The 24768-nt window shown below is 37.7% G+C and overlaps 2 protein-coding genes across 2 annotated transcripts; one reads left to right on the forward strand and one right to left on the reverse strand.

Moving 5' to 3' along the window:
• Positions 1–216: 216 nt before the first annotated feature.
• On the forward strand, positions 217–17923 carry LOC137393055 (hypoxia up-regulated protein 1-like). The gene is made up of 21 exons (XM_068079447.1): positions 217–313; positions 3882–3978; positions 4116–4209; positions 5111–5192; positions 6871–7025; positions 7906–8111; positions 8228–8340; positions 8764–9015; positions 9238–9372; positions 10018–10233; positions 10374–10561; positions 10654–10798; positions 12442–12499; positions 13132–13193; positions 13373–13600; positions 13724–13869; positions 13973–14183; positions 15604–15826; positions 16619–16897; positions 17301–17444; positions 17547–17923. The coding sequence occupies exons 2-21, from the start codon at positions 3909–3911 to the stop codon at positions 17582–17584; spliced, it is 3045 nt and encodes a 1014-aa protein (XP_067935548.1). The 5' UTR covers positions 217–313; positions 3882–3908; the 3' UTR covers positions 17585–17923.
• A 33-nt stretch (positions 17924–17956) lies between these two features.
• Positions 17957–23331, reverse strand: LOC137391047 (uncharacterized). The gene is made up of 7 exons (XM_068077395.1): positions 23204–23331; positions 22810–23033; positions 22121–22312; positions 21602–21963; positions 19859–19976; positions 18561–18728; positions 17957–18364 (listed from the first exon to the last, which is right to left on the reverse strand). Exons 1-7 carry the CDS (start codon positions 23283–23285, stop codon positions 17957–17959), a joined length of 1554 nt encoding a protein of 517 aa, XP_067933496.1. The 5' UTR covers positions 23286–23331.
• Positions 23332–24768: the final 1437 nt, after the last annotated feature.

The raw sequence follows: 24768 nt of genomic DNA on the forward strand, positions 1-24768 counted from the left end.
CAACAGTACCAATACATACCGTATTATTATGTTGCTTCTGTTGATTGCCGTCTCTGGAGGTACTAATATGTGACCCTTGTTCGAGCCTATTAACAATAATTGAGTACGACATTTCTGAAGGGAGTTTAAGTTTGACATTTAGCGTATTTCCCAACAGCTGCACGTGTATCTCTAAGAGGTGATTGGCCAATCACTGTATGCCACATTCCCGTTTTTCAACTATGAAAGGGTTTCTCCGATAATTTTCATTCATACGCTGATTCATCTTTAACGTTTTCTTATTTCATTGGGACCTCTATATTATCAGTATAAGGTAGTGAAGACATATTTTATGAGCTGCAGAGTGGTACAAAAAGCCAAAACTAGCATTTAATTTATACTCGTATATTCGATTGGTATAAAATAGAAGGTATAAAGTTATAAAATAGAAGGTATAAAAAGCTAATCGAATTTGATTAAATTATCAGCTTTAATTTTCAAAATTTGAGCCTGCATTAAAGGGGTAGTAATTTCTTGACAGTATTTTCACTTAGAATGCTCAGTTTTCAGTTCGTATGTTTAAGAGCTACAGCCTTTTAGTTATTTCAGTTTTAGTTACCTGTTTGAAATCACGGGATCAACTGATTTGTATTACAAGTCCGGTTATAGCCATATATTTATTTAGGATCTTATTTATGTGCCTGATCATTATGATGCTGTATGGATACATTTTTCTTTTTGGTATTTTTCAGAAATTTAATCCTGATTCTACTAAATTTATTGATAGTCAGCCTGTAGGTGCCAGTATATATATATATTCGAATCTGTCCAATACGCCCGAGGGCATTATATGAACATAAAATTTGAGATAAAATGATTGATAAGAACGCTAAAACCTAATTTGTTGCAACACTAAGATCGTATTAAAAACTGAGGGAGTCATCAACGCCCTGACCCACAACATTCGGTGCCATTCTATTATAAAAAGAGTGCTTATATTGGTCTATCCTAAAATGTGGGTGGACTACTCCATGACGGGTTTGGTGGGATGGGTTAAAAGAGATATAGTTATTGAGGTCTAGTTCATATAGACCAAACTCAATTCTTTTTAAAAATTTCAAATCCAAATCTTCTCTTCTATCTTTTAGTTCTTGGATGTTATTTACACGCATGCACTCTGTGACACTATCCATAGGCCCGAGTCTGAAAATCCATCGAACCCCCCGTCTTTGAATTGTTTCTAATTTGTCAGTTAAGCCTTTTGCGTGCGGTGACCATACCTGACAGGCATATTCGAGTAATGGTCGAACAATTGTGTTATAGGCGACAATTTTTGTTGATATGCTTGCATTAAAAAGGCAGCGTCGGATAAGTCCGAGTGCCTTATTACTTTTCTTAGTAATGTTTAAAATATGCTCGTGCCACTTGATGTCGCTTTGTATGAAAACCCCCAAATATTTCAGACCATTCGCCTGTGGTATAAAAATTCCGTTCATAAAAAGTTCAAAATCTGGTGTCGATCTGCCCACCTGCATGTGGATACACTTTTCTGGATTAAATGTCATGCCCCACTGTGTGGCCCAATGCTGTAATGCTGTAACGTTAGTCTGCAAAGCCAGCTGGCTGGTGTTTGTCAAATCCATGCACAGCAGAGTATCATCGGCATACAGTCGACAGTCAGCGTCTTTCACACAGAGTGGCAAGTCATCGATGTAAAGAATAAACAATAGGGGTCCCAGCACTGAGCCCTGAGGTACTCCTGATTTAATACTAAAATTATGTGATGTATAACCATTCACTTGAACTACAGAAGCTCTGTTTCTGAGCCACGCTTCTATCCATTTGAGGGTACCTGTATCAAATCTGTAAGCCTTCAATTTGTGTATTAAAAGTTGGTGGGGCACCTTGCCAGTGCTTACCTAACATTAAAAATTGAGTCGTTCTCATCGTGAAATGTACTTTACTACATGCTTGCAGTTGATCAGCAATGCTTTTTGAAATATCCCATAAGTCAATGCTTGAGATTTGGTTTTGGGGCAATTGATGTATTAATGATAGTATATGTAAACTTATCAACCCAAGACAATGCCAATATCTAGCCATTTCTCATTACTTTCATGTCACCTTTGGCTGACAGATTAGCAGTGATACCATCAGGCAGACTTCAGCGGCCTGCGTGTACTGTGCCAGTCAAGTATATTGGCTTTTTGAGCATTTCTTCACAGAGAACTCTGCTAGTGTAATAGTTATCAACAACTAAAGGTGTTATTTGTCATAGCAATTTTCTAGAAATTTGTTACAGACATCAAATGGCTACTCTTTGCTAGATACTTTAATGTATGATGTATGATAGACAGTGTTGTGTACATATCTTGTCTTTGAGTCGCAAAATTGGACTCCTTTGGGCTCCACCTGTGATGTTTTTTATGCGGCCTGACTAGACAGTGATAACCTTTTAATCCCAAGATTGTTTCATCTATTGAGATTACTTTGGAGAGATCATAACCTCGTTGCCACCTAGCTGTCAAATGTTCCAGACCATTCCTAAACTTGTTTTGAGGATTACAACTTCTGTTTGACTATGGACTAGCGCTGTCAAAAACATGTAAAAATCTGAGCATGAGTCTGAAAGTGTCCTCGTTCATTGTCTCTCGAAATACCAGATAGTTTTGGCTGTGATACTTTTTATCAAAGTAAGCTGCATTGTTTTGAGCTTTCCACAAACCCTTGTTTAAACACGTTCCGACGAATACCCTTAGACGTCCCACTGTAGCACTTTCTCGTAAATTCAGTTTAGACCGTTGTTGCAGAATTCCCATCTTTGCATGTGTATACTCATAGTGCTTGTTAGATTCTGCAACTATAAGCTTCCACAAATTATTTTCAGTTTGCTCAGTCAAAAGTAATCAAAGTACTAATCAAAGAAATAATCAAAATACTCTATCCGTGGAGTACCACCAAGTGGTATTGAGTTGGGCCCTGAGTGAGAGGAAAGATTATGGAGTTATGGAGGCTTGTCACCATCTAAATCAGTGACATTTTCCAACCATAAAAAACCTGTGTGGCTGCATGTGCTCTATCTTCCGATCCCGCTGTAGTAGTAACTGCTGTATTAGAGCAAGTGGCATGGGTATTGCTTGTGATGAAGTTGCTATTAGGAGGCAATCTCCTAATATGCGCAACAACAGCACTAATAGATATAGCATTACCATTATCCAAACTACCATAACCATCATTTTTCTTTACATATTCAAAGTCTTCAGAGTTTACATTGCTATCATCATCTGAATTATCATTGTATTGATCAGTCGAAAGATCAAGTTCTATTTTTGCATTTCGATTGCTGAGTCCCATGCTGATTGGTTATTCCATCTTCACATTTTTGAGATGGAATCGCGTTTTCATTCTTTTAACTTGTTCATTAGTAATGCCCTTCAGATGATCATTTCATACAGTAATTAATAGATGAATATTTTGCCAATATTTAGGACTTGATAACACATGAATATCGTTTATTGGTTGGTACTAGAAGACAACTTTATAAACTTCAACTGAAAATGATGGAATCTCAACGGAAACCAATAAAAGACATGTAGGTCATTCCTACAGTTAAGATAGGCCTAAAAAGTTTCCCTTTTTGGTTTTTGATGGTTTAAACAAACTGCCTTTGGATTCAAAGAACAGTTTTTATTTTAGGAATAATTCAATTGGCCTCATGTAAAAGCATTGGTTTTAAGATTGTTTGAACAAAATATAGCTTTAATGAATTGATAAAGCCACATCATTTTTATGTTAGCCAGAGTTTTTCTCTTCACTTTTGCCAAAGCCTGGCACAGCGTTTATGGAACTTTTCAACCTCAAAATTACCTTATTATCACGTTTTAATACTACTTTTCTTTTAGAGAGCGCCACCATATAGTACTATAACCATGGGCCAAGCGGGAGTGTTTAGCATCGGAGTGCAATTATTACTGATATTCATGGCAGTATCTCACACTGGTAATTATTTCACTACCATTGCTCATTTCATCAGACAATTTTATCATCAAAATACAAAAGTTCTGAGACTATCATGTTATTTAGATTGGCATACTGCGAGTGCTTCTAGCTATGAATTGGCTACAATTACTTTGTAGCTTCACTTGCTGTCATGTCTATTGATCTTGGCAATGAATTTATGAAGATAGGACTGGTCAAACCGGGAGTGCCTATGGAAATTGTTTTAAATACGTAAGTTGTATTTCATTCGTGTGCTCTGTGTGAGTTTTTGCATTCTATCCTTTCTTTTTCAGTTAGTCTTACAATATCTGTGGTTATGGCGAATTCAGACATTTACAAAATACCATGCAAAACATTTGGATCAGCGAAATTTATTTTAACTTTCGGCCATTTATTTGGATGTTTTTTACTTACCCTTGTTTAAGTGCGTATTAATGGCCATGTTTAAGTGCATATTAATGGCCATGTCATTTTTCATATCTCCTGCTCATCAGGTGTTTTGTTACCACACCGAGTTTGTCAGTTATTTATCATTACAGAATATATGGAACTGTTGCACTCATTCCTGCTGCGTAATGCTTACGTTACAACATTTCTAAAACCCGTATGTAACTCAAATTTGCACAATTTTTATTATATTTGTGGATCGTCAGCACCTTGAATAAATGCGTTTGACAAACTGTGGAAAGCAAGTAGTAATCTACCATTGGTGTAAATCTGTAGATGAAAATGCTGTTACTTTCTGCAGCTTGCAACATTTTTCAGTTGCACCTCTTTTAATTATTGTAAACACAGTGTTGAAATGAGGCAGCAAGTTGTATTGCAGTTTCAAACCTAGAGAAGATTATTTAACAGACTGGAAATAAATGTCTGGTACATGTAAAACTGAAATTGTTTTTGCTTCTTAGTTCTATAAGCTTGCTGTAACTTTTTATGAATACTTAAAGGTACATGAAATGAGTGTTCAATGTGAGTGATGTATGTTCTTGAGACCTTGCAATAAGGCACACTTCATTTTGTAACTTCTTTAAAAATAAATTTCTGTTTAAATAGCTAATCGACGCACGATCCTATTACATTTTGCAAGCTTCGTTTTAATGCATCTTATGACTATATTTGTTGGATTTGGCAGAGAATCGTCAAGAAAAACCTCCATGGTAGTGGCTATGAGACAGGGTGGAGACAGAGAGTTTGCCAATGCTGCGATGAATACGGTCAGTAATGTGTATGTAAATAAGTAAACAATAAGTTGGTCGGGGTTCTACCTGCAGACCTGTGTTTTTTTCAATTTAAGCTCTTCTCTGTTCTAAAATTTTGGTATACTGTCACCTATGCTACCGTCTATTAAAATATGTCTGAGGCCATTTAACTATGACAGACCTTTTCGAAGATTACTTCATAACAAGTTGCAATACTTAAGTTTTCATCAAATAAGTTTGCGAGGTCGGGTGACCATGGAATTAAAATGTAGGAAGAGATGTCAAGGTCATAGCAGGGTGCTCAAGTGCGCTAGTAGTTTTAAGCAAGGCAAGACTTGTGCGGAGGAAGTCTCAACAAGGTCATTATTTCAGAGAATTAACCGACTTAGAATAGAAGCAGGTGCTCAACTGTATAGCAGCGTAATTGGCATAATACACTTAATGCTGCCCTAAATTGTTGGTTACTTCATAAGTAGCTGCAGTCGGTATAAATGAACAGCGGCTAAGTATTCGAACATCTTGAAGAATGTAGATGTATCACAAGAAGGAAAAGCTCATTTCAGGCTAAATTTCAGCCTGTACTGAGATCTGAATAATCTTGCAACCCCATGAACGGTAGATAGCTGACTGACTATATGCAAGACTTTCAGCCGCTAAGGTTGAAATTTCAATCTTTTGAGTTCACTCATTTGTGCGCATGAACTCTTTAGACTGTCACAAAAACTTTTTATGAAGTGTTTTAAATATGCTAGGCTTATACCCAGTAGGTCTAAGCACAGAGATATCATTTTCTGTTACCATCAGTGGATTAGATAAGGGTACCAAAGTGAACTGGAAAGACCTTTGCCATTTGCTGCAAGTTGAAAAATACACGGATGTAGATTTTTGATTGTATGTCGGTAGCTAATGCCATAGATTTTTTCATTTTTACCAAATGTGTGGCCTTCATTTATACACAGAAATACTGCTGGTCGTTGTGCCTTGAAACAAGAACTGTGTGGCTCTCTCAGGGAATCACAATGAAAAATAAGTATATAACTCCAGTCTAACCCAGCTACAGCCTGAGTTACAAAAATATTTAGTTTACTCGTTAAATGATCATTGCAATCTCAAAGCTGACAAGATGTTAATTTCTTCTTATTATACAAACTGTTTTAATGGTCAATTCTTTTGAATAAACATGTTAGGTGAAATCTTATACAAAACAAGCTTGTTTAAATAAGAATATATTTTTTACATGCTTTTAGTTGTTTCTTGTTTCATTGTGGTAAAAAAGGAAATATTAGATGCGTATTTAGGTACAGGAGCTTCCAATAATTATATTTTTAGTTAAAATTCTTTTATTTGATAAAACTTTAATTTCTTATAGTAGAACTGTTAGTGCCAGCAGCAATACATAACGATGTTTTGGTTGTGATGTTAGACAGTGACAATTTTTTAATTTTCTGCATTTACCTCATTTTAGTTTGGTCATTCAGAGCTGCATTTCAGTGCTATGTTTGTTGGTGAGCGTAGATCTGTTTATGGTCATTAATCTCGGTGTCTATTGCTGGAATATCATTATTACACGCTCGTTGTTTTCTGGGCGATAACGAAAACTATTTCCAAAATATAACTGCAATGATTCCATTGGACATGTATGCGTTTTATCAGCTTTATATTTAAATGCGATTCAGTTTTTTAACTGTTGCAGGCCACCCGGTTTCCATCTTCTGCATATATCTATTTGAGAGAGCTGCTTGCAAAGAATACTAGTAATCCAGTTGTACAGCAGTTTTATAAAAGATTTCCTTATTACAAAATGGAGGATGATACAGAACGTGCTACAATCACTTTTGAGCATCCTGAGTATGTTCTGTATTCTTTTTTGTGATCACCATTATAGTTAGGCTAGGCCTTATTGCTCATGCAATATACTATAGTGTATATAGTAGTGACTGCTAGCAATAGGCAATGTTTGGAGTTATCTTCTCTATATGTGCAGTCAAAAAAGTGAAACTGAAAAAGTGAACAGCTTTATATACACCAGTTTTACGAACCTTTGACTCGTTGGCTGCTGATTTCTTTTATCACCTGTTTTATGTGCTTGTTTTTGTTCTGTTCACACAACTTCTCAATTAAATGTTGCCAAGATGGCTGGTTTCTTAACGCTATGCATTAATATATACACTCTATAGGGTGCGAAAGAGGATCGGAATTCATTGGTTGTTTTTAAATCACATGCTAGAGTGTCTTTTCATCACACCTTGGTACACGCTCTTACTCTATACTGCCCCCAGCTTTGACTAATCGCTTGAATGGCAACTGTCAAGCGAAACTGAAACTGTGGACTATAACCTGAAGCTGTAGAATAGCTGCACTTTCAACTATCATAATTGGTGCAAAGTTCATAAAGCAATAGTTAAGATGGTTGATAATATTAAAAACAAGTTTAGAATGTGTTTAGCACGTTGGACCCATTCATCTCCACTTCTTGACATTGTAATATCTGCCGGGACAAAATTTTTTATAATTATATTGGTATTCTTCAATGTAGGTTTTTGATAAGGTTCTGGCGAATTGTTAAATTTTCTCCATTCAGTTTGTTTTGACATGCAGAAAATAAAGGCTTTTGTGCTGGGAGATGAACTCTCCTTGTTCTTCTTCTAGCAATGGCTGGTGTAGCTCTAATAATATTAAAAGGAGTCTAAATGAGGCCAGTGTGTTTCATTTGTTCGAATTGCTGTAGTGGCACCAAGTACTCTGTCGAGGAACTCCTCGCTATGGTAATGGAGTCTGCCAAGCGTTACGCCTCCGTATTTGCTGAGCAAAAGGTTTCCGACGCAGTGATTCTCTGTCCAGCTCACTTCAATCAAGCTGAGAGAAGAGCCTTAAAGAGGTCAGCTGAACTTGCTGGCATAAAAGTGCTTCAGCTCATGAATAACCATGCTGCCGGTAAGACTTGTGTGTTGCCGTCAAACTGCTAAAAGCTGATGGTAGATGCTGTAAGGTAGAGACCCTTCTACTGCTTCTTTTTAGCTTGCACATGATTCTGGTTGAATCTGTTTTAGTTGCTCTTAACTATGGGATATTCAGACGTAAAGAGTTTAACAGTACCGCCCAAAATTATATGTTCTTTGATATGGGATCAACAAGCACAACTGTGTCCATCGTCAGTTACCAGGTCAGTCACGGACCTTGTTTTAGGCGTGTGTCTACTCGCTCGTTTTGTTATTCACAATGACATGGTAACACGACTTGGTCTTCTTGCACGTTCTTGTGTCCTTCTAAAGCGCGAGGATGCGCCTTCTATATCCTTGGCATTTATCTCATCTTCATTTTGGGTTAACTAACAAGCCAGTTACATTTATTGTAAGGTGCAATATTGCAACAAATTTTGACAGCTTACAGCTTCAAGCAGTTCTTGTGGTTATTTTATGCTAACATCTCTAATACATTTTCATAGAGCAAATCTGCTCTTCAGTATACAGTGTTGGAATTCAAATGCCTTCCAAAAAGAAATCGTTGTCTCCAAGGTTGCGCGAAGGCATGCTTTGTGATGGCTTTTGCATTTTTATAGTGTTAGCAACTGTATGCTAATCTGTAGGTGGTAAAGATGAAGGTTGGTTCGGTTGTGGAGACCAACCCTCAAGTCACAGTTAGGGGAGTTGGCTTTGACCGTAGCCTTGGTGCTTTGGAGATTACTATTAGGCTTAGGGACCACCTGGCGAAACAATTCAATGGAGTAAAAAAGTCAGCCAATGATGTGCTGAAGAACCCGAGATCCATGGCTAAACTACACAAAGAAGCAGAGAGGGTGAAGAAGATTCTCAGCGCTAACGCGGATACATATGCTCAAGTGAGTTTCTTGTTATCCACATCTTTGATTCGTGAAGGTATGTTGGTTTGACTTGTTCAACTCGCTTTAAAAAGCGATTGATTACTCTCATCGGTGAGTTAATTTTTTTATAACGTTTTGCTGATAACTGTAATAAGAGAAGATCATGTTAGCTACTAAACATAAGCTGGTTGTCAGGCTATATATAGCTCATCATCTCTAGACTGGGTGCGCTGTCTGCAGGTAGAAAATCTTATGGATGATGAAGACTTCAAGGTAAAGGTGACAAGAAAAGAATTAGAATCTATGTCTGCTGACATCTTTGAAAGAATTGCTGCACCAGTTCAACAGGCTCTGCAAGGATCTGAGATTACTATGGTATGTGTATGCCTCATAATATCATATTATTATGTGTACCATGTATCACAGCACTAATATACGTGTGCATCATGCTTTTGTCATATGTTTATGGTATGTATATGGACTATGATATAGACAGACCTCTGCAGGTCAAGTTACTTCAGTCTATGATTGGCTCTGTATGCTAAAACCCCGTCTGTATAATCTCCGTACCTATAAGAAGAACCTTGTAATTCGTTTAATTCCCTCAACAGCATACAAACCTATGATAGCTTTTTAATAAATGTTGCTGGTAGTCACACTACTTTAGGTGTAAAGTTTTATTTTGAACATGGAAACTTCAAATGTTGAGGTGTCCATAAATAGAGATTTGACTGTATTTGATTGGCATTATCATAAAACTATGATATGTGTATGCACCATTATACTATCATACAGCAATGATATGTGTATTCACCATGATATTATCATACAGTTATGATATGTGTATTCACCATGATATTATCATACAGCAATGATATGTGTATTCACCATGATATTATCATACAACTATGATATGTGTATTCACCATGGTATTATCATACAGTTATGATATGTGTATTCACCATGGTATTATCATACAGTTATGATATGTGTATTCACCATGATATTATCGTAATGCAGGCTGAGATAAATGAAGTCATACTTATGGGAGGCGCTACACGTATTCCTAAAGTTCAGGAAATGTTGCTCAAGACTGTGCGTCGCAAGGAGCTTGGCAAGAGCATCAACACTGATGAGGCGGCTGCCTTAGGTGCCGTTTACCAAGCTGCTTACCTTAGCACTGGCTTCAGGGTGAAAACCTTCGCGGTTAAAGATGCTAATGTTTACCCAATTCAGGTATGCAACAGCACAGTTTTAATGTCAGTCTAACTTTTCTCATACTGAATTGGGAGTTGCAGTGCGCATCACAGCGGAGTTGTCAGTTGTTGCCATTGCTTTATGGTGTTGGTTCTATATGCTAACTAATGTTGATTTAGGTTCAGTTTGAAAGAGCGGTGATGGATGAAGATGGAACAGACACAACCAGGTCTGTGAAGAGAACTCTTTTTTCCAGGTTTAATCCATATCCGCAGAAGAAGGTCATGACCTTTAATAAGCACACAGATGACTTCAACTTTGATGTCAACTATGGGGATATATCCTTCCTCTCTTCTTTTGATCATCAGTAAGTACACGGTTCCATGTTGCCTTCAGTTTGCTGTTATCAGACCTCGCTGCAGAGTAGGCATCTGTGATTGGAATGCTATGTTGTTGCAGAGCATTTGGAAAGGAATCTTTGAGTATGGTGGAGTTGGAGGGTGTTAAAGAGCAGCTAGACAAACATGTCGATAACTTCACGGAGAGTAAAGGCGTTAAGGCCCACTTTGTTATGGATGAAAGTGGCTTGCTGCTTCTTGACAATGTAAGCTTTAGTCCCTACTCTCCTTGCATGTGAGTTTTTATCACATGTCTCTCATGTTAGTTGTCTGTTTCGCCTCTTGGATTTAATGCCTGTGCATATGGAAACATATAAGAGGAAACATATAAGATAAACATACCATACCTTTTGGACTATAAACCGCACCCCTATATAAGCCGCATCTGCTTTATTTTCCAAAAATGAGAATAAAACAATACATAGGCTGCACCTTTGCATAGGCCGCAGAACTTAGGACGGTGCTTTTTAAAGCGGCGGCAACTTGGCTGTTTAAAGCGGAACAGTGCCTAACGGCACTGTTTCGTATTAGCCCACGCTTTTTAACCTAGTGCCTAATGGAACAGTACCGTCAGGCATTGTTTCGTGTTTTCTTTCACCGCTAGAGGCGCAATAACCGGAGATTCCAGTTAATGCGCCCTAGCGGTGAAAGAAAAAGCCGCAGAATAGCCGCACCCTTATATAAGCCGCTTGGCTTAAATCATCAGAAAAAAGTAGCGGCTAATAGTCCGAAAAGTACAGTATAAGAGATCAAAACTAATGTTTTATTGCTCGTACATAAGGTTGCTGTTATGGTGCTGCAGCAGTCAGCACTATCTCTAGACACAGCTCTCTTCTATTAATATGTGAATAGACTTAGATGAGCTGTTGTTCCATTGTGTGTAACATGTGGTAGCGGTATTTAAGGAACAGTAACATATATTAATGTATATTACTTAATGTTGTGCAATAGTCATGTCCCTCGATTGTGTTCCGGAGATATTTGTTGCTCGCAAGGCTAAGAATTTCTTAAAACGGTGATATTACTGTCTCTTCATCCTCTTGCTTGTATTTTTCAGTAGACTACGGTAATTTCAGAACCACAATATGTGCACTATTCTCATCTTACTTCCTCAATGCAATAAATGACGTTTTACAAATTCAACTAAATCATAGTCAGTCACTGATCTGCTTCCGCTTTGTAAGGTGCACCGCTTACAAAAATGGCATGAATTTCTGCTGTAGTAATATCATTGCAGCTGATTGTTATGTTCTCTACTAGTATATAATTCATCAGACCTCTGCTAAACATCTTTAAATAAGTTTTTGAATTAGTCTTGCTACAGCTGAAAGGGCTCTGTATTTTCTCATGGTATGCTGGTATTCAAGTTTTTTGTTATTGTGGTTTTCCTCATTGGAGTTTTTCAGTTTTTCTTTAAAATTTTGTTATTCTCTATGCACTTTTTCAAAGCTTTAGCTATCAGTCATATGACAGTAAATTTGGTCCTTCAAAATGCATATGAGTAAGAATAGCTCATCTGCTCTTTTTGTTGGCCTGTCTGGCTGTGGATTTTGTACAAGGTATGTGAGCAGTTGAATTGAGTAAGTCAAGTAATCCATAAACTAGCTATTAGTGTGGTAAGTACAGTAAGTAGAGTAAGTACAGTAGATTTAGATAAAGGAGCACTTGATACTCGTTCCCTGCTAGTATGTATGAATAATGAATAACATGCAAGTTGTCTAGCGTGTAGATACCCTTAGTTAAAATAAACAAATAAGACGTGCTTATGTGAAAGTTTTCCTAAATTTGGACTTCAGTAAAGATCAATGTTTTTCAGATTTAGGCAACTTGTCTGTCTGTATAACTGTAGGTTGAAATTGTATTTGAACGAAAGCCCAATCCAGCTTCAGAAGAAACAACTTTTTCGAGTAAGTTAGAACTTATCTCCTCTATGAATGTCATTACTGTTACTCTCAAGCTCACCATCACCATACTTGTACTTTCTATTATACTACCTCATGCTATACATACTAACTGGTCTACTCTGTAGTTTATATAGTATCATCTGATGATATACATACTGCCTGTGGTCTATTCTGTAGTTTATATAGTATCATCTGATGATGTACATACTGACTGGTCTAGTCTGTAGTTTATATAGTATCACCTGATGATATGCATACTGACTGGTCTAGTCTGTAGTTTATATAGTATCACCTGATGATATGCATACTGACTGTGGTCTATTCTGTAGTTTATATAGGATCATCTGATGATATACATACTGACTGTGGTTTATTCTGTAGTTTATATAGTATCATCTGATGATATGCATACTGCCTGCGGTCTATTCTGTAGTTTATATAGTATCATCTGATGATATACATACTGACTGGTCTATTCTGTAGTTTATAAAGTATTATCTGAGGATATACATACTGCCTGTGGTCTACTCTGTAGTTTATATAGTATCACCTGATGATGTACATGCTAACCATGACATTTTCCATGCTTGTTGTTGTATGTTTGATAATGCATATCCTTTGGTAAACTTTTGTAGAGTTGAGCAGTACTATCAGCAATTTTTTTGGCTCTTCAAGTTCTGAAACATCTGAGGAAAAGGTTGGTATCTAAGAATGCATTTTCTGTCATAAACCTACTTTAGTTGCTCCTAGCTATATCATAATCCTACTTCAGTTGCCCCTAGCTATATCATAATCCTACTGTAGCTAGCCAAATCTAAATTTAGCAGAAACAAGTATTTCTCTGACCCATTTGTACCTTAATTGTTTTTTATGTAGGATTCTTCTGAAGGAACAGATGAAAAGGTTGCATCTGACAGCAGTGACTCTGAGCATCGGGATGATCCAAGTGAGGATAAAAAAGTTGAAGATGTAGAGAAGGACAACTCTAATATTAACAAAGAAGAAGACAATGAACAACCTAGCGCTGAGAAGGCGAAGGAGAAGGAAGCAGATGGGAGTAGCGGGGAAGCTAGTGAACAAACAAATACCACAGCAGATACAAAGGTGCATAGCCCCAACAATGCTTTTTCACAATATATTTGGTTCGTCTGGATGACAGTTTGGTTATATCAATTCAATGTCTTACCACCTTATTCTTTCAACGGATTTGTATCTATGTTGATTTAGCTTGATACGAAGGATAACGCAACGGCCTCCAATGCCACAAAAGCCGAGACGAAACCAGTGACTATTAAGCGGAGCATCAGCTCTAAAATCAAAGTATTGGACAGTCAGCAGCCTGACTCGGAACACATCAAAGCATCTCGGGAAATGTGAGTCTTTCAAACGCAATTTTGCATGCATATGTTGTTTGGCTACACATGCAGTAGTTTACTTACCTCTGTAGGGTCTTATACGGCGAATATCTGGTTGTAGGTTGATAGAACTCACAAAGAAGGATGAGGAAAAGATGAAGTTGGCTGCTGTGAAAAACAATCTCGAGTCCTTCAGTTATGAGGTTAAAAATAAGTTGTATGAAGAGGAGTTCGAGCTGTGTTCAACAGAAGAGGAACGGGAAGAGATCAGAGAGAAGCTAACTCTTATTATTGACTGGTATGACGAGTCACCTTTTGACACTCCCTTGAAGGTGAGCTTCTTCATCTGGCCTGTCTGTAAGTGTCCGATATAGAGTGGTACATGGAGTAAGAATATGGTTCTAATGTCCATGTACTAGGTTGGTCTGTCTTTTCCTCGTAATGTTTGTTAATTCTTAATTGAAGTTGTGTCGCTCTAACGGATCTGTTATAAAAGCTTCATCGTTTCACCAGGTAACAAGCAACTAGCGCAACTGGAGTTGTTACTGTATGACAAGTTACTCTTCTCCACCACTCAGCACCAGCAATAGAATAAAAATAATCTTCACATGAATCTAACACTGTTGAAAACATAAACTAGTAGCATTGATTAGTAATGACTAAAATATGAAAATCTTGTGGCCAAGTAGTGTTTATAATGATAGCGACATATACAAACGTAATATAACTGTACATGCACTGAAAGTGTTACTGAATGTGAACTCGTATCTCTTTGTAATTTAAAGGTAACCTCACTTGATCAAGCAGTTTATGGCCTAATATATTGTTATGTTGAGGTTTTATGGTGTGAGAAGGTAGATTTATTTATTTGTGGAAGTTAGAGGCTTTAAAAAGAATTAATCTGCGGTAGCTGATTTTTGATGGCATGATTTTCACACATATTTCTGCGTGAAGACCATTGGAGAAATACACAGCTTAACAGTTTATAGAGTGATTCATAGAGTGATAAGTTGTTACTCAGCAGGCACTTGCATCCCTAGAGAAACACTGGAGGTCGTATAGCTGATTCAATGTTGATGATACCTTATCTCTGACCACAGTATTCCCCTCTTATATATTCTGGTCTCATAGGTATTGACTATTATTATTTATTGATACAAAAATAATCATTTGTTTATATCTATGACTGTGTTCGTCAATTCTCAACAATCATTGGCTTCATTCTTCAAATATTTGGTTGGTTCTACCCTTACCTTGTCATTACTAACCACATAAGAGATAAAAGGGTGGGACTACATCAGCCAACTTACCAGCGGCTCTCCGTAACGCTTGAGCTCATAATCTGCCAGTGAATCAGCCATGAGATGTGGCATCCCATGTCTCTATTACCTTTCTATACCACTTACCCTAACTACTGTTAGGTCTATAGTTTTGGATGATAGGGTGTTCAGGAGGGGACGAGTCTGACTTGTACTTTACTAGATACTCTTGTACTAAAATAGCATCGGCCACATATAAGCCGTGAAAAATATTGGATGTTCGGAATACTCCCCTGTTTGAAGAGCACCTTTCCTTATCTGTTGGCATTCATATCATTTGTCATCTTAAAACCGAAGAAGCCAAAATAATTTCTGTGTCATATCATATAATTCATTACATTCATCACATTGATCATTCACAAAGACTGTCCGATGTCTTGAGCATTCGGATGCTACACACATGATTGTAGTTTATGGACGTAACATTTTATAGGACTTTGAAGACAAGCTGGCTGAAGCAAAGAAGCTGGTTAAGTTTCTGTATGAGAGAGTGGCCGGGCACAGAGACCGCCCCCAGGCCATGGATGCTCTCAAGTCTACACTCAATCACACCAAGTACATGCTGGCCAGCATGAAAAACTATTCCTTGATCGCTCCAGATGGAGATGGGCCATTCACACAAGTGGAGCTGGCTACACTAGAGAAAATATATAATGGTAAGGTCTGTGTGGTGATGAATTGAGGGTATCACCGTGGCTGTTTTGTGTACCGCAGTAGGAAAAGAAGGTTGACTCTATCTTCTACTGACGTGGCTAGAATTGTGATCTCTCGGGATGACATATGCTTTTTCTCACCACTCATCTTGTCTTTTATATCTGATAAGATAAATATAAGGATAAAACAAGGACAGCGATTGAATGTGGCAACCGCACTCAGCTTCTGTTTTTAGTACATGTAGTAGTGCTGTTTATCTACCCTTCTTGTCACTAGTCCATTTTTATTAAAAGCTTTGAAATATTATTTTCTGAAAACTGGATTCATCTTCTTCAAAATTCTATTTCTCCTTCTGGTAAAACAATCAATTTTTTTCTGAAAGCAGTGCTCATAATTCCTAAAGGCTTTTGGAGTCGTAGGAAATGTTTTATTTTCAACACGCTAGGGTATATTGCTTATTTGTGACTTACTACTTTATCAATTTAGATTCATGAACTTCTCATACTTACATGTACATGTATGTACAATGATAGCCTATAAATGACGGAGTTGTACGGACTGTTGCTCACTCAGCAGTTTGATTGTCTCTACTCGCTCTACCCATGATGCTCTACAAATATTTACTCGTGTTTGTGCTAGCATTGTTACAACTTCACTATCGTATATTATATCTGGGGTTTTGAAGATATTCATCTCTGGCTTTGTGATATCGCTCTAAGTTTGCGCATACCATTCATCGTATGCATGGGTAATTGCTTATCCAAATTATGGAATGCGCTTATGTTATCTGGCAGAGTCAAAGGAATGGATGGAGACCATGAAGGCTGAACAGAAGGGAAAGTTGCCGACTGAAACACCAGCTTTTAATAAAGAAGATGTGGCGATAAAAATAGCTGCTTTAGACAGAGAGATAAAGTACCTTCTTAATAAAGCTAAATTGTGGACTCCGAAAAAGCCACCAACCCTGAATAATTCTACCAAGTCTAATACTACTAAAACAAAAAATAGAAACGCTACAAGTCCCGACAGCCCTGAGGGTGATGCCGGATATGAGAAAACAATAGATATTCCTGGTGAGTTGGTATTCCTTGCTACCACTTACTGTAGTCACTGTATTTATTCCATTGTCCATGGTTCTTTGGCAAACTGTATATAATCTCACATGGCAGACACTATTAGTAGGAGTTGTCTGCTTCTGTTTTCTTTTGTTTTTACATTAGCAATGCTTATTGCTATACAACCGTTTCAGCAATTTAGTTGCATATGGAACCCGAGTCCAAAGTACTTGTGGGATGTTGGGAAGGCAGATCTTGGCGTAATATCGTCTATAAGTTGCTGTGAAGTATCGTTGGACTCGCTCTGACGTAGTTAAGATTTTGTTTGCCTTTGGTTTAAAGACTCTGTAAATACTTATTTTTTTAAAACCAGATATTTTCTAGTATGCATTTGGTGAAAGCTGTTCTGTTGGATTTGTAGAGCCTGAGGAGGCGCAAAGCAAACCTCTCGAGGAACCGCCCACTGAAGATGAACCAGCTTCGAGCGAAGCTGAGAAAAGCCCACGTCACGAGCCAGTAGAACCAGTTGAAACTGATGAGGAGGAAACCCTGCAGTTAGATGATGGTAAGTTTGTACTTTTTGTTTCTTTAGACCGATCGAATGTTTGTGCAGTTGCATGTATCAGTCACGTGTATAACTCATTTGGTGTCTGACGGCTATTTGTAGTTAGTAGCAACTCTGAAGATCACCATAAAGAACTGTAGCGAGTCATGTGAATTACGGTCTGCCAGGCTGGTCTAAACTTTCTCTCCCAATCTAGGTAATTGTTTGCCACACGGCAATATTCTTTTTGTTGTACAGCGCCACCCATATATTCATACAATGGATTTCCTTGCGTGATCCTACGGTACTTCACATTTAATGTATTATTTCTTCTCTATGTATTATGGCAACACCTGTCGCATTAAGCCAACATTTTTTCCTTTGGAAGTGAATGTTGCTCCAAAATTATATTTGTTTTGTGCGTATAGTTTTGTTACAGAAATAACTGGTTAAAAATATTGTACTTCATTGCTGATACGCCGGAATAAATTATGATACAAACTCAATAAAAGCGCATATTATTTATTGGTGAGTTATATGAGCATTGCAGCAAATTTGAACTCCGCTATATATTTCTGATCTACTGACAAATCTCCTCCAGTTGCGCTGATGTATACATATGCTTTCTCTTGGCCAGCAGGAAAACTTGCTAAGCAGGTTTCAATAGGCATTGGTGATGCTGAGCTACACACAACCGTTGCTGAGTCTGGATTGCAAGCAGGATCAGTGCACACATAATGTATTAATGTGCCAGCTTTTGCAATGATAGATGTTTTAAGAGTTGGTTGCATTATGTCTGGTCCAACGCAGATATCCAGTTCGAGAACAGCAGTTTCACCATATTCGAGTTGCATTGATTCCTCTATGTTCGCTGTCGCTACCATTTCCGCATCAGCATCTCCTTTTTTAAAATTTGTGTGGATATTTCTTAGTTGGAGGTTCTAAAATTGGTTCAAGTGGATCAAGGTTTGCTATGGTATAAACAATCAGCTCTGCTCCCACCCAATAAACAACTATCCCTTTTCGATGGTAAACCATGAAAAAACCATGAAAACTTTGTCCTACTTCATTCTGAGATTGGTTTCAGTGGCAGATGCTCAATAACCGTATTCAGTTATCATAGACTAACATGCTTACCCTTGATGAGCTCTCGACTTGCGCACTCAAAACATAGGTGACTGGAGCATAGTTGCTGGCATCAACACGGATGTACATATTTCCACCTGGCCAAGCCACTATGCTAGTGCATGGACGTGGTATGATTCCAGATGCTGGGTTGCCTGTTTTGGCAATAGCCAGTGACAACTAAAAAATTAGAGGGTTACATGCTACCAAATCTTCCGCAGACTTACAACATAAAAGTAATACGCTACCTTAGCTTATTTTCCTAAATAACCTATTATTTGTCCCACATAAAGTGCTCTGAACCTGGTCGTCGCACACCCTTATGGCCGAAGCCATGCTTGCTGTTGAAATATTATTCTTGTCCGCAGCAACATATAACAGCTTTTCAAGAAGTCAAATGGGAGAAGAAAAGTTAAGTAAGCTAGTGAATAGACGCTGACAAACAGTCTACATGTATCAAATATCATTGACCAACTGTTGCTTGCCTCAATATTAATGAAAATGTAAATGTACAATTTTCGCTGCTCCTCTGAAATTTAATCATCAGAATGTAATGAAAAGACAGAAATTTTTCAATTTACGACTTTATTTTTGGTTTTCCTAAAACGAATCCCAAAAGAGTTTTTTTGCAGTAAAATTGACATTTAATGGTGTCCTCTAATTCTGCTGTTTATGATGTTATTCTAAAGTGAGCTATGTAGCGAGAGAGCATATAAACAGGAATCAGGCTCACCATCCAATACATTTATATGTATATCCCGGTATATACGTATAAATATATGTATACCTATATAAGTATACATATACGTACATGTATATACTTATAAATGTGCATATGTATCTTTCAGAGGGCACAATCATTTGAGCTTGTACATGCAGTCCATTAAATAATTTGCTAGATTATAGCCCTAGAATGGAATCTAACTTACGATGTTAGGAGAAAGTTAGGAAAATGTAGAGGGGATAGATGAATGGCAGGTATTCGGATGTTGGCAGCATATTCAACTGAACTGTTATGTCCTAATGAGTCTCATTGAACACAAGCTTATCAAGTGTTTACTATACAGGTCTATATACAGATTGTATAAAAGCTTTATTGGAATCCTTGCGTTTTTGCTAGCACATCTGTTTCTAACAAGGAGACAACTGTCATACTTTGATCAAATATTATCATGATGAAAGTTGTAGTTTACTTCCTTTGACCTATTTGAGAAACCAAAATAATAATCTGAAAGTTGTATTGATCTTCAGTGAAGCGTTGTCTCTCAATTCCAAAACACACTAAGCATGTACTAGTTTGAATAACTCACATTTTTTGTCAACTCAGATGCGTTGAAAATGCTTAAATATACAAAGCCACCATTTTCGCTCCAGGCCCAGTTGTGAGGAAGCTCAGCGCAAACCTCAATCTTGGAGTTTTTGAGGTTGCTGCAATGAGTGTGGGCCTGAACAACCTCGTGGCCTCGGGCGCTCAAAATAATTCTTTCAAACATCGTATTATATTGCATGGGTACCACAAGCCTTTGGTCCCCAAAAGTTACACCTGCAAGTCAAATGCCAATGGAACATCTTCTCCTAAAATATATAGCGCTTTGCTACTCAAGTACAATGGTCAGCGATGATTCAAACAGCAAAATAATGTTTTGAACTAGATTCGTAGCATCACTTACCCAAGAAGAGTGCTATCAGCAGGAAAAGCATCATTGATCTTCTTTGCCTAGCTCTATAAGGCGCCGATATGTGCTTCCTTGTAAACTCGCACGTAGTTAATCAAAGTTCACGCTGTCAGGGTCATGTGAAAATGGCCACCTGAGCAGTGAAGTAACAGCACAGAAGCCTTATGCATATGAGATACGATCGCAAGCATGCTTTAACCCCTCACATATTACCAACAACCTGCTCCATACCTACTCCACTCCTACTCTATACCTACTCCATTGCTACTCCATTTCTATTCCACTCCTACTCCATAGGTACACTCTAAGAGATTCTGAATTTTAAATTGCTTTAATACTGTTATATAGTTTGAAATTATATTATTAGAACTTGTTTTAATTTCACTTTCCTGGCATTTAGTAGGGTAAATTTACTCTTTTATTACCCTTGTCCCCTATGTTCTCTTGTACATTTTTATATTTTTATTGCCCCTACAGTGATGGATCAACTATTATTGCTGCATTGAAAGCTATTGCTGAACTAGTAAAATATGCAGAATAGGTTGCAGCAATCAATAATTAACTGTCTTTTATCATGAGCTAGCAGTTAAATTATTGATTCAGTGAGTTATTAGGTCAGCTATAGTATCAGTGAGTTATTAGGTCAGCTATAGTATCAGTGAGTTATTAGTTCATTTATAGTTTCAGTGAGTTAGTACGTAGTTCAGTTATTGTTTCAGTGAGTTATTCATTAGTTTAGTTATAGTTTCAGTGAGTTAGTACGTAGTTCAGTTATTGTTTCAGTGAGTTATCTATTAGTTTAGTTATAGTTTCAGTTAGTATGCAGTTTAGTTATAAGTTCAGTGAGTTATTAGTTCAGTTATTAGTTCAGCGATTGGTTCAGTTATCGATGCAGTAAGTTAGTAATTTGTGATTATTCTCTTGTAAACTTCATTCACTGAATCATTGAGATTCTTATTTAGATTTAGATAGAAGCGCACTGTGCTTGCATTAGGATAAACAAAACTTTCACTCGCTATCGGTTGGTATGAACATTATACTAGTCAAATTTGATTATATACCGCACAAGAGTGCATTCAACAATGTTTTCTTGGTGTAGAAATTGAAGCCAGATACAGCACCTACAACAAAGTCCTGTTGCGAAGTGACAAGCCAACTTTTTTGTTTTAGGGTAGCATGACCAATGTACTTACCCTACAACAAAATTATTAGCTTTATGAAACTACTAGCTTCCGCTTGGGTTGGCCTTGTTGGTTCAAAGTGAAAGACTGCAAATTATTATAGTGAATGACAAAGTTACTGCCCGAGTTGTTCATCATTTTATTATTCATTTAAACTGATTGAAAGGAAGCAGCAAACCCTAACTCTGCAACATACTTGTTGCCTGAAAGACTGCCTCCAGTTGCACCTATATAAACATAAGCCTTCTTCTGTCCGGCTTGAAGTGGAGCCACGCAGGTTTCAATGGGCATAGGTGATGCAGAGCTACAGATAACGTACGGAGAATCGGGCGAGCATGGTACGTCACGACAGACATAATGGATCACTGTGCCAGTCTTTGCAATGATTGAGGTGAGCATACTGGTCGGATTGATGTCTGCATTAATGCAGAGGTCAAGTTCGAGCACTTCACTGTCTTCAAATTCAAGGATTAGAGACTGCTCCAAGATGGCGGAAGCTGACATGATGATAGGACTGTCTTGGGGTTCTAACGGAAATTGCGGTGTTCGCCGCTGTTGCTATAAAATATGGAATACATTTTAAAATTCATGCATATTATATTAACATTTTAAATTATAGTCATGGTTTGTTAGTTTAGGAAAAGCAATAGAATGCTGATGTAGTTCTTGTCCATGAAATTGGCTGGAAACATGCTGTGCATTAGACTAGCCTCACCTTTGGCATCACATGCTTTTTGCTAGCAGCTGTAGTCATGACCTTGGCACTCAACACATAACTGACAGGCGCGTAATTGTTGGAGTCAACCCGAACATACATGTCGCCACCTGGCCACTCTCTGATAACGACACATGGTTCTGGTGTTTTTATTGTGCCTGGCCTTCCTGTTGAGTTAATAGCCAACGATAGCTACAATAATTGTGATGGTGTTTATATAGCGGTACAACAAGATATTATTTAAAATATGGCCATTTTGAGTCAAAACTGTATTTTTTTACCATTACTGTTGGGCTGAGAAACTTTTTTCTAGCATGTGACATCACTTTGTCATCGCAGATAACTAGAATAATGTTGAAATGGAACCAAACTACACAAATCTAGCGTGCTTTGAGTTTATCAACAGGCTCAACATAATCTTAAGTTTTTGTAACTTCATCTTACAGAGATTCTTCATACATACAAAAGCTGTGCGAATGTTTAGTTTAAACACATTTTTAAATTCATTAGGCTTAATTATTACATCAGATCCCATATTACAGACTTGTACTTTTAAGCTGGCATCACAATTTCTACCATCATTTAAGCTGTTTTTAGATAATCTTCCCGAGCGCAAGGAGTCAACTGATGGTAAAATCATGATGGTTTGCGCTAGGCCTAATAGTTTTAATGTGATAAAGATTTCTTACATTTCCTGTTGACGACATATTGAAAACCGAGAGATAGACAAATCCACCATTATCCTTCCAAGCCCAGTTGTGAGGCAATGAAGCGCAAACCTCTATTGCTACCTTTTTAAGGCTGTCACAGCCGGTATGCGCCATGACTACCTGGGTGTCGTGCGGATGAATTATGACACTCCCTGACACCATGTTGTACTTTAGGGGTACATAGACATTGCCTAGGACGCTGCCTAAAACAGAGTGCCACAACCGTGCCTTTATACACTTTTTAGTAATTGTTTGAAGTTTATTCTTTAATGGAAATTGTACCATAACAGTATTAATATTAGCATGTATTTATGACCTTGACAGAAACAGAGAGAATAGCTGATGAATGGTGTATCTCGGAAGGCAAACTTACCTATGGCAAGGCAAAGAGTTATAAATAGATACAACATCTCTGAGCACCGACAGGGAAATAGTGAGTCGTGATAGTGAGACATGTGGTGCCAGTAGACTTTATATTAGCTGCTGTGTGGGAACGCACATCTGCACTCTTTCATGTAAAGGTTTAATTTTAACCCTTCTTCTCAGGTACTGAAGGACTAAAAGTGTGATAATGGCAGCCTGATGCCGATTGACCAGTAAATGTTGAGTTCTGTTCATTTATTATCAAATAGCTGTGGATGATCCATAATAACAATTCACAGGATTTAAAGAAGGCTTTGAACACTGAGTAGGATTCTCAAGCTTAGGAGGCATGTTTTGCCAAACATTACCAAAATGTTCAAAACACCTCTAGCAAATGTCAAAAAATTGACATGGCCCCAGCTATTTTCTCACCCATAACAGCGTAATCCCATTTGATGTATGTTGAATTACATCGAAATAAGGTACATTAAATGTTTTATTAGCTAATAAATGTTGTCCAATCAAACACAAGACTTGCCTAAACATGACTAAAGCTTTCGGCCAATGACTGCAGCAGCTCAGCTCCAAAGTCACCCTTGTCAACCTCAATCTTGGGCTGAGGTGAGGTCAGCCTTTCAGGCAGCACTGAAAGCTTGCTTATGGGTAAGTGAGTGTACTGACAGCAACACCGGGTGTATAATTTTATATTATAATATTATAATATACTTCTATAAGCGCTGCACACTGATTTTTGCGCTCTGTTGTTATTGAAAGAACATATATGGCCTCGATAAATGCACAAACAGAAAAGGAGTTTTAGTTCACCTGCCAGTTATCTATTCCTGTAAGTACATGATGACCTACTCACTCTTACAGTCATCTCAGTTCTATTTTCTGCTAAAAATTCACAAATACTTGGGGTAGAAAAACTCCGCAGTTGATTCCTTGTGAATTCTAGCAGCTTAAGAGGCCTATAGCAGTATTGGTAAGTCTCGCGTCTAGCTAACATACCAAGAGCGCACATGTTCTCTTTATCAGTAGATAAAGAAAAGTGCTATTATGCAAGTATCACAGGCTTCAGTTTTTGGAGGTGGTCAGACCAGTAGTACAGCAATTCCTGAATATGTTCCTCACAACAATTCATGTGACAAAAAACTGATAACCTTGACAATTGCAAAGAGTGTAAGAGTAGGAGTTTCCTCCTTTCTACAGTGTGCTGACAACTCCGAATGAGTGCAAGTAGACGGCTAATTTTGATGTAAAGGTTTGTTGAAAAACGAGCTGATAAGGTTGTAAATCGGTCACATTAGTGTGTCTTTTTTATTACTTTCGTTTTAAATAGTGTTTGGTGAACCCATAGATATATATACCTAGATTGGCCAATAATAGCTAGTCCCATTGGTGGCCTTGTCAGACTTAAATGCCATGACGCAACGTCACTGTATTGTACCTTACGCTTGACTGACCGCAAGATTCATCATTAGTTTACAATGGCTGAAGCTGAGAAGAGTATGTCAGCTGCTACTAAGGTGAGTTTTTTACTACTTTCAATATCAAAGATAGGCTTGGAACTCC

This window comes from Watersipora subatra, chromosome 1, assembly GCF_963576615.1.
Source record: "Watersipora subatra chromosome 1, tzWatSuba1.1, whole genome shotgun sequence".
NCBI lineage: Eukaryota > Metazoa > Bryozoa > Gymnolaemata > Cheilostomatida > Watersiporidae > Watersipora > Watersipora subatra.

Bases quoted from the DNA above. Each gene is read 5' to 3' on its own strand.
- LOC137391047 (XM_068077395.1), bottom strand. From the start codon at position 23,285: ATGTCTCACTATCACGACTCACTATTTCCCTGTCGGTGCTCAGAGATG. The intron at 21,964-22,120 runs GTGAGGCTAGTC...CATATTTTATAG, and splicing joins AAAAGCATGTGATGCCAAAG to CAACAGCGGCGAACACCGCA. The intron at 19,977-21,601 runs GTATGTTGCAGA...CACTCATTGCAG, and splicing joins GGCAGTCTTTCAGGCAACAA to CAACCTCAAAAACTCCAAGA.
- LOC137393055 (XM_068079447.1), top strand. From the start codon at position 3,909: ATGGGCCAAGCGGGAGTGTTTAGCATCGGAGTGCAATTATTACTGATA. The intron at 7,026-7,905 runs GTATGTTCTGTA...GAATTGCTGTAG, and splicing joins ATCACTTTTGAGCATCCTGA to TGGCACCAAGTACTCTGTCG. The intron at 10,562-10,653 runs GTAAGTACACGG...ATGTTGTTGCAG, and splicing joins CTCTCTTCTTTTGATCATCA to AGCATTTGGAAAGGAATCTT.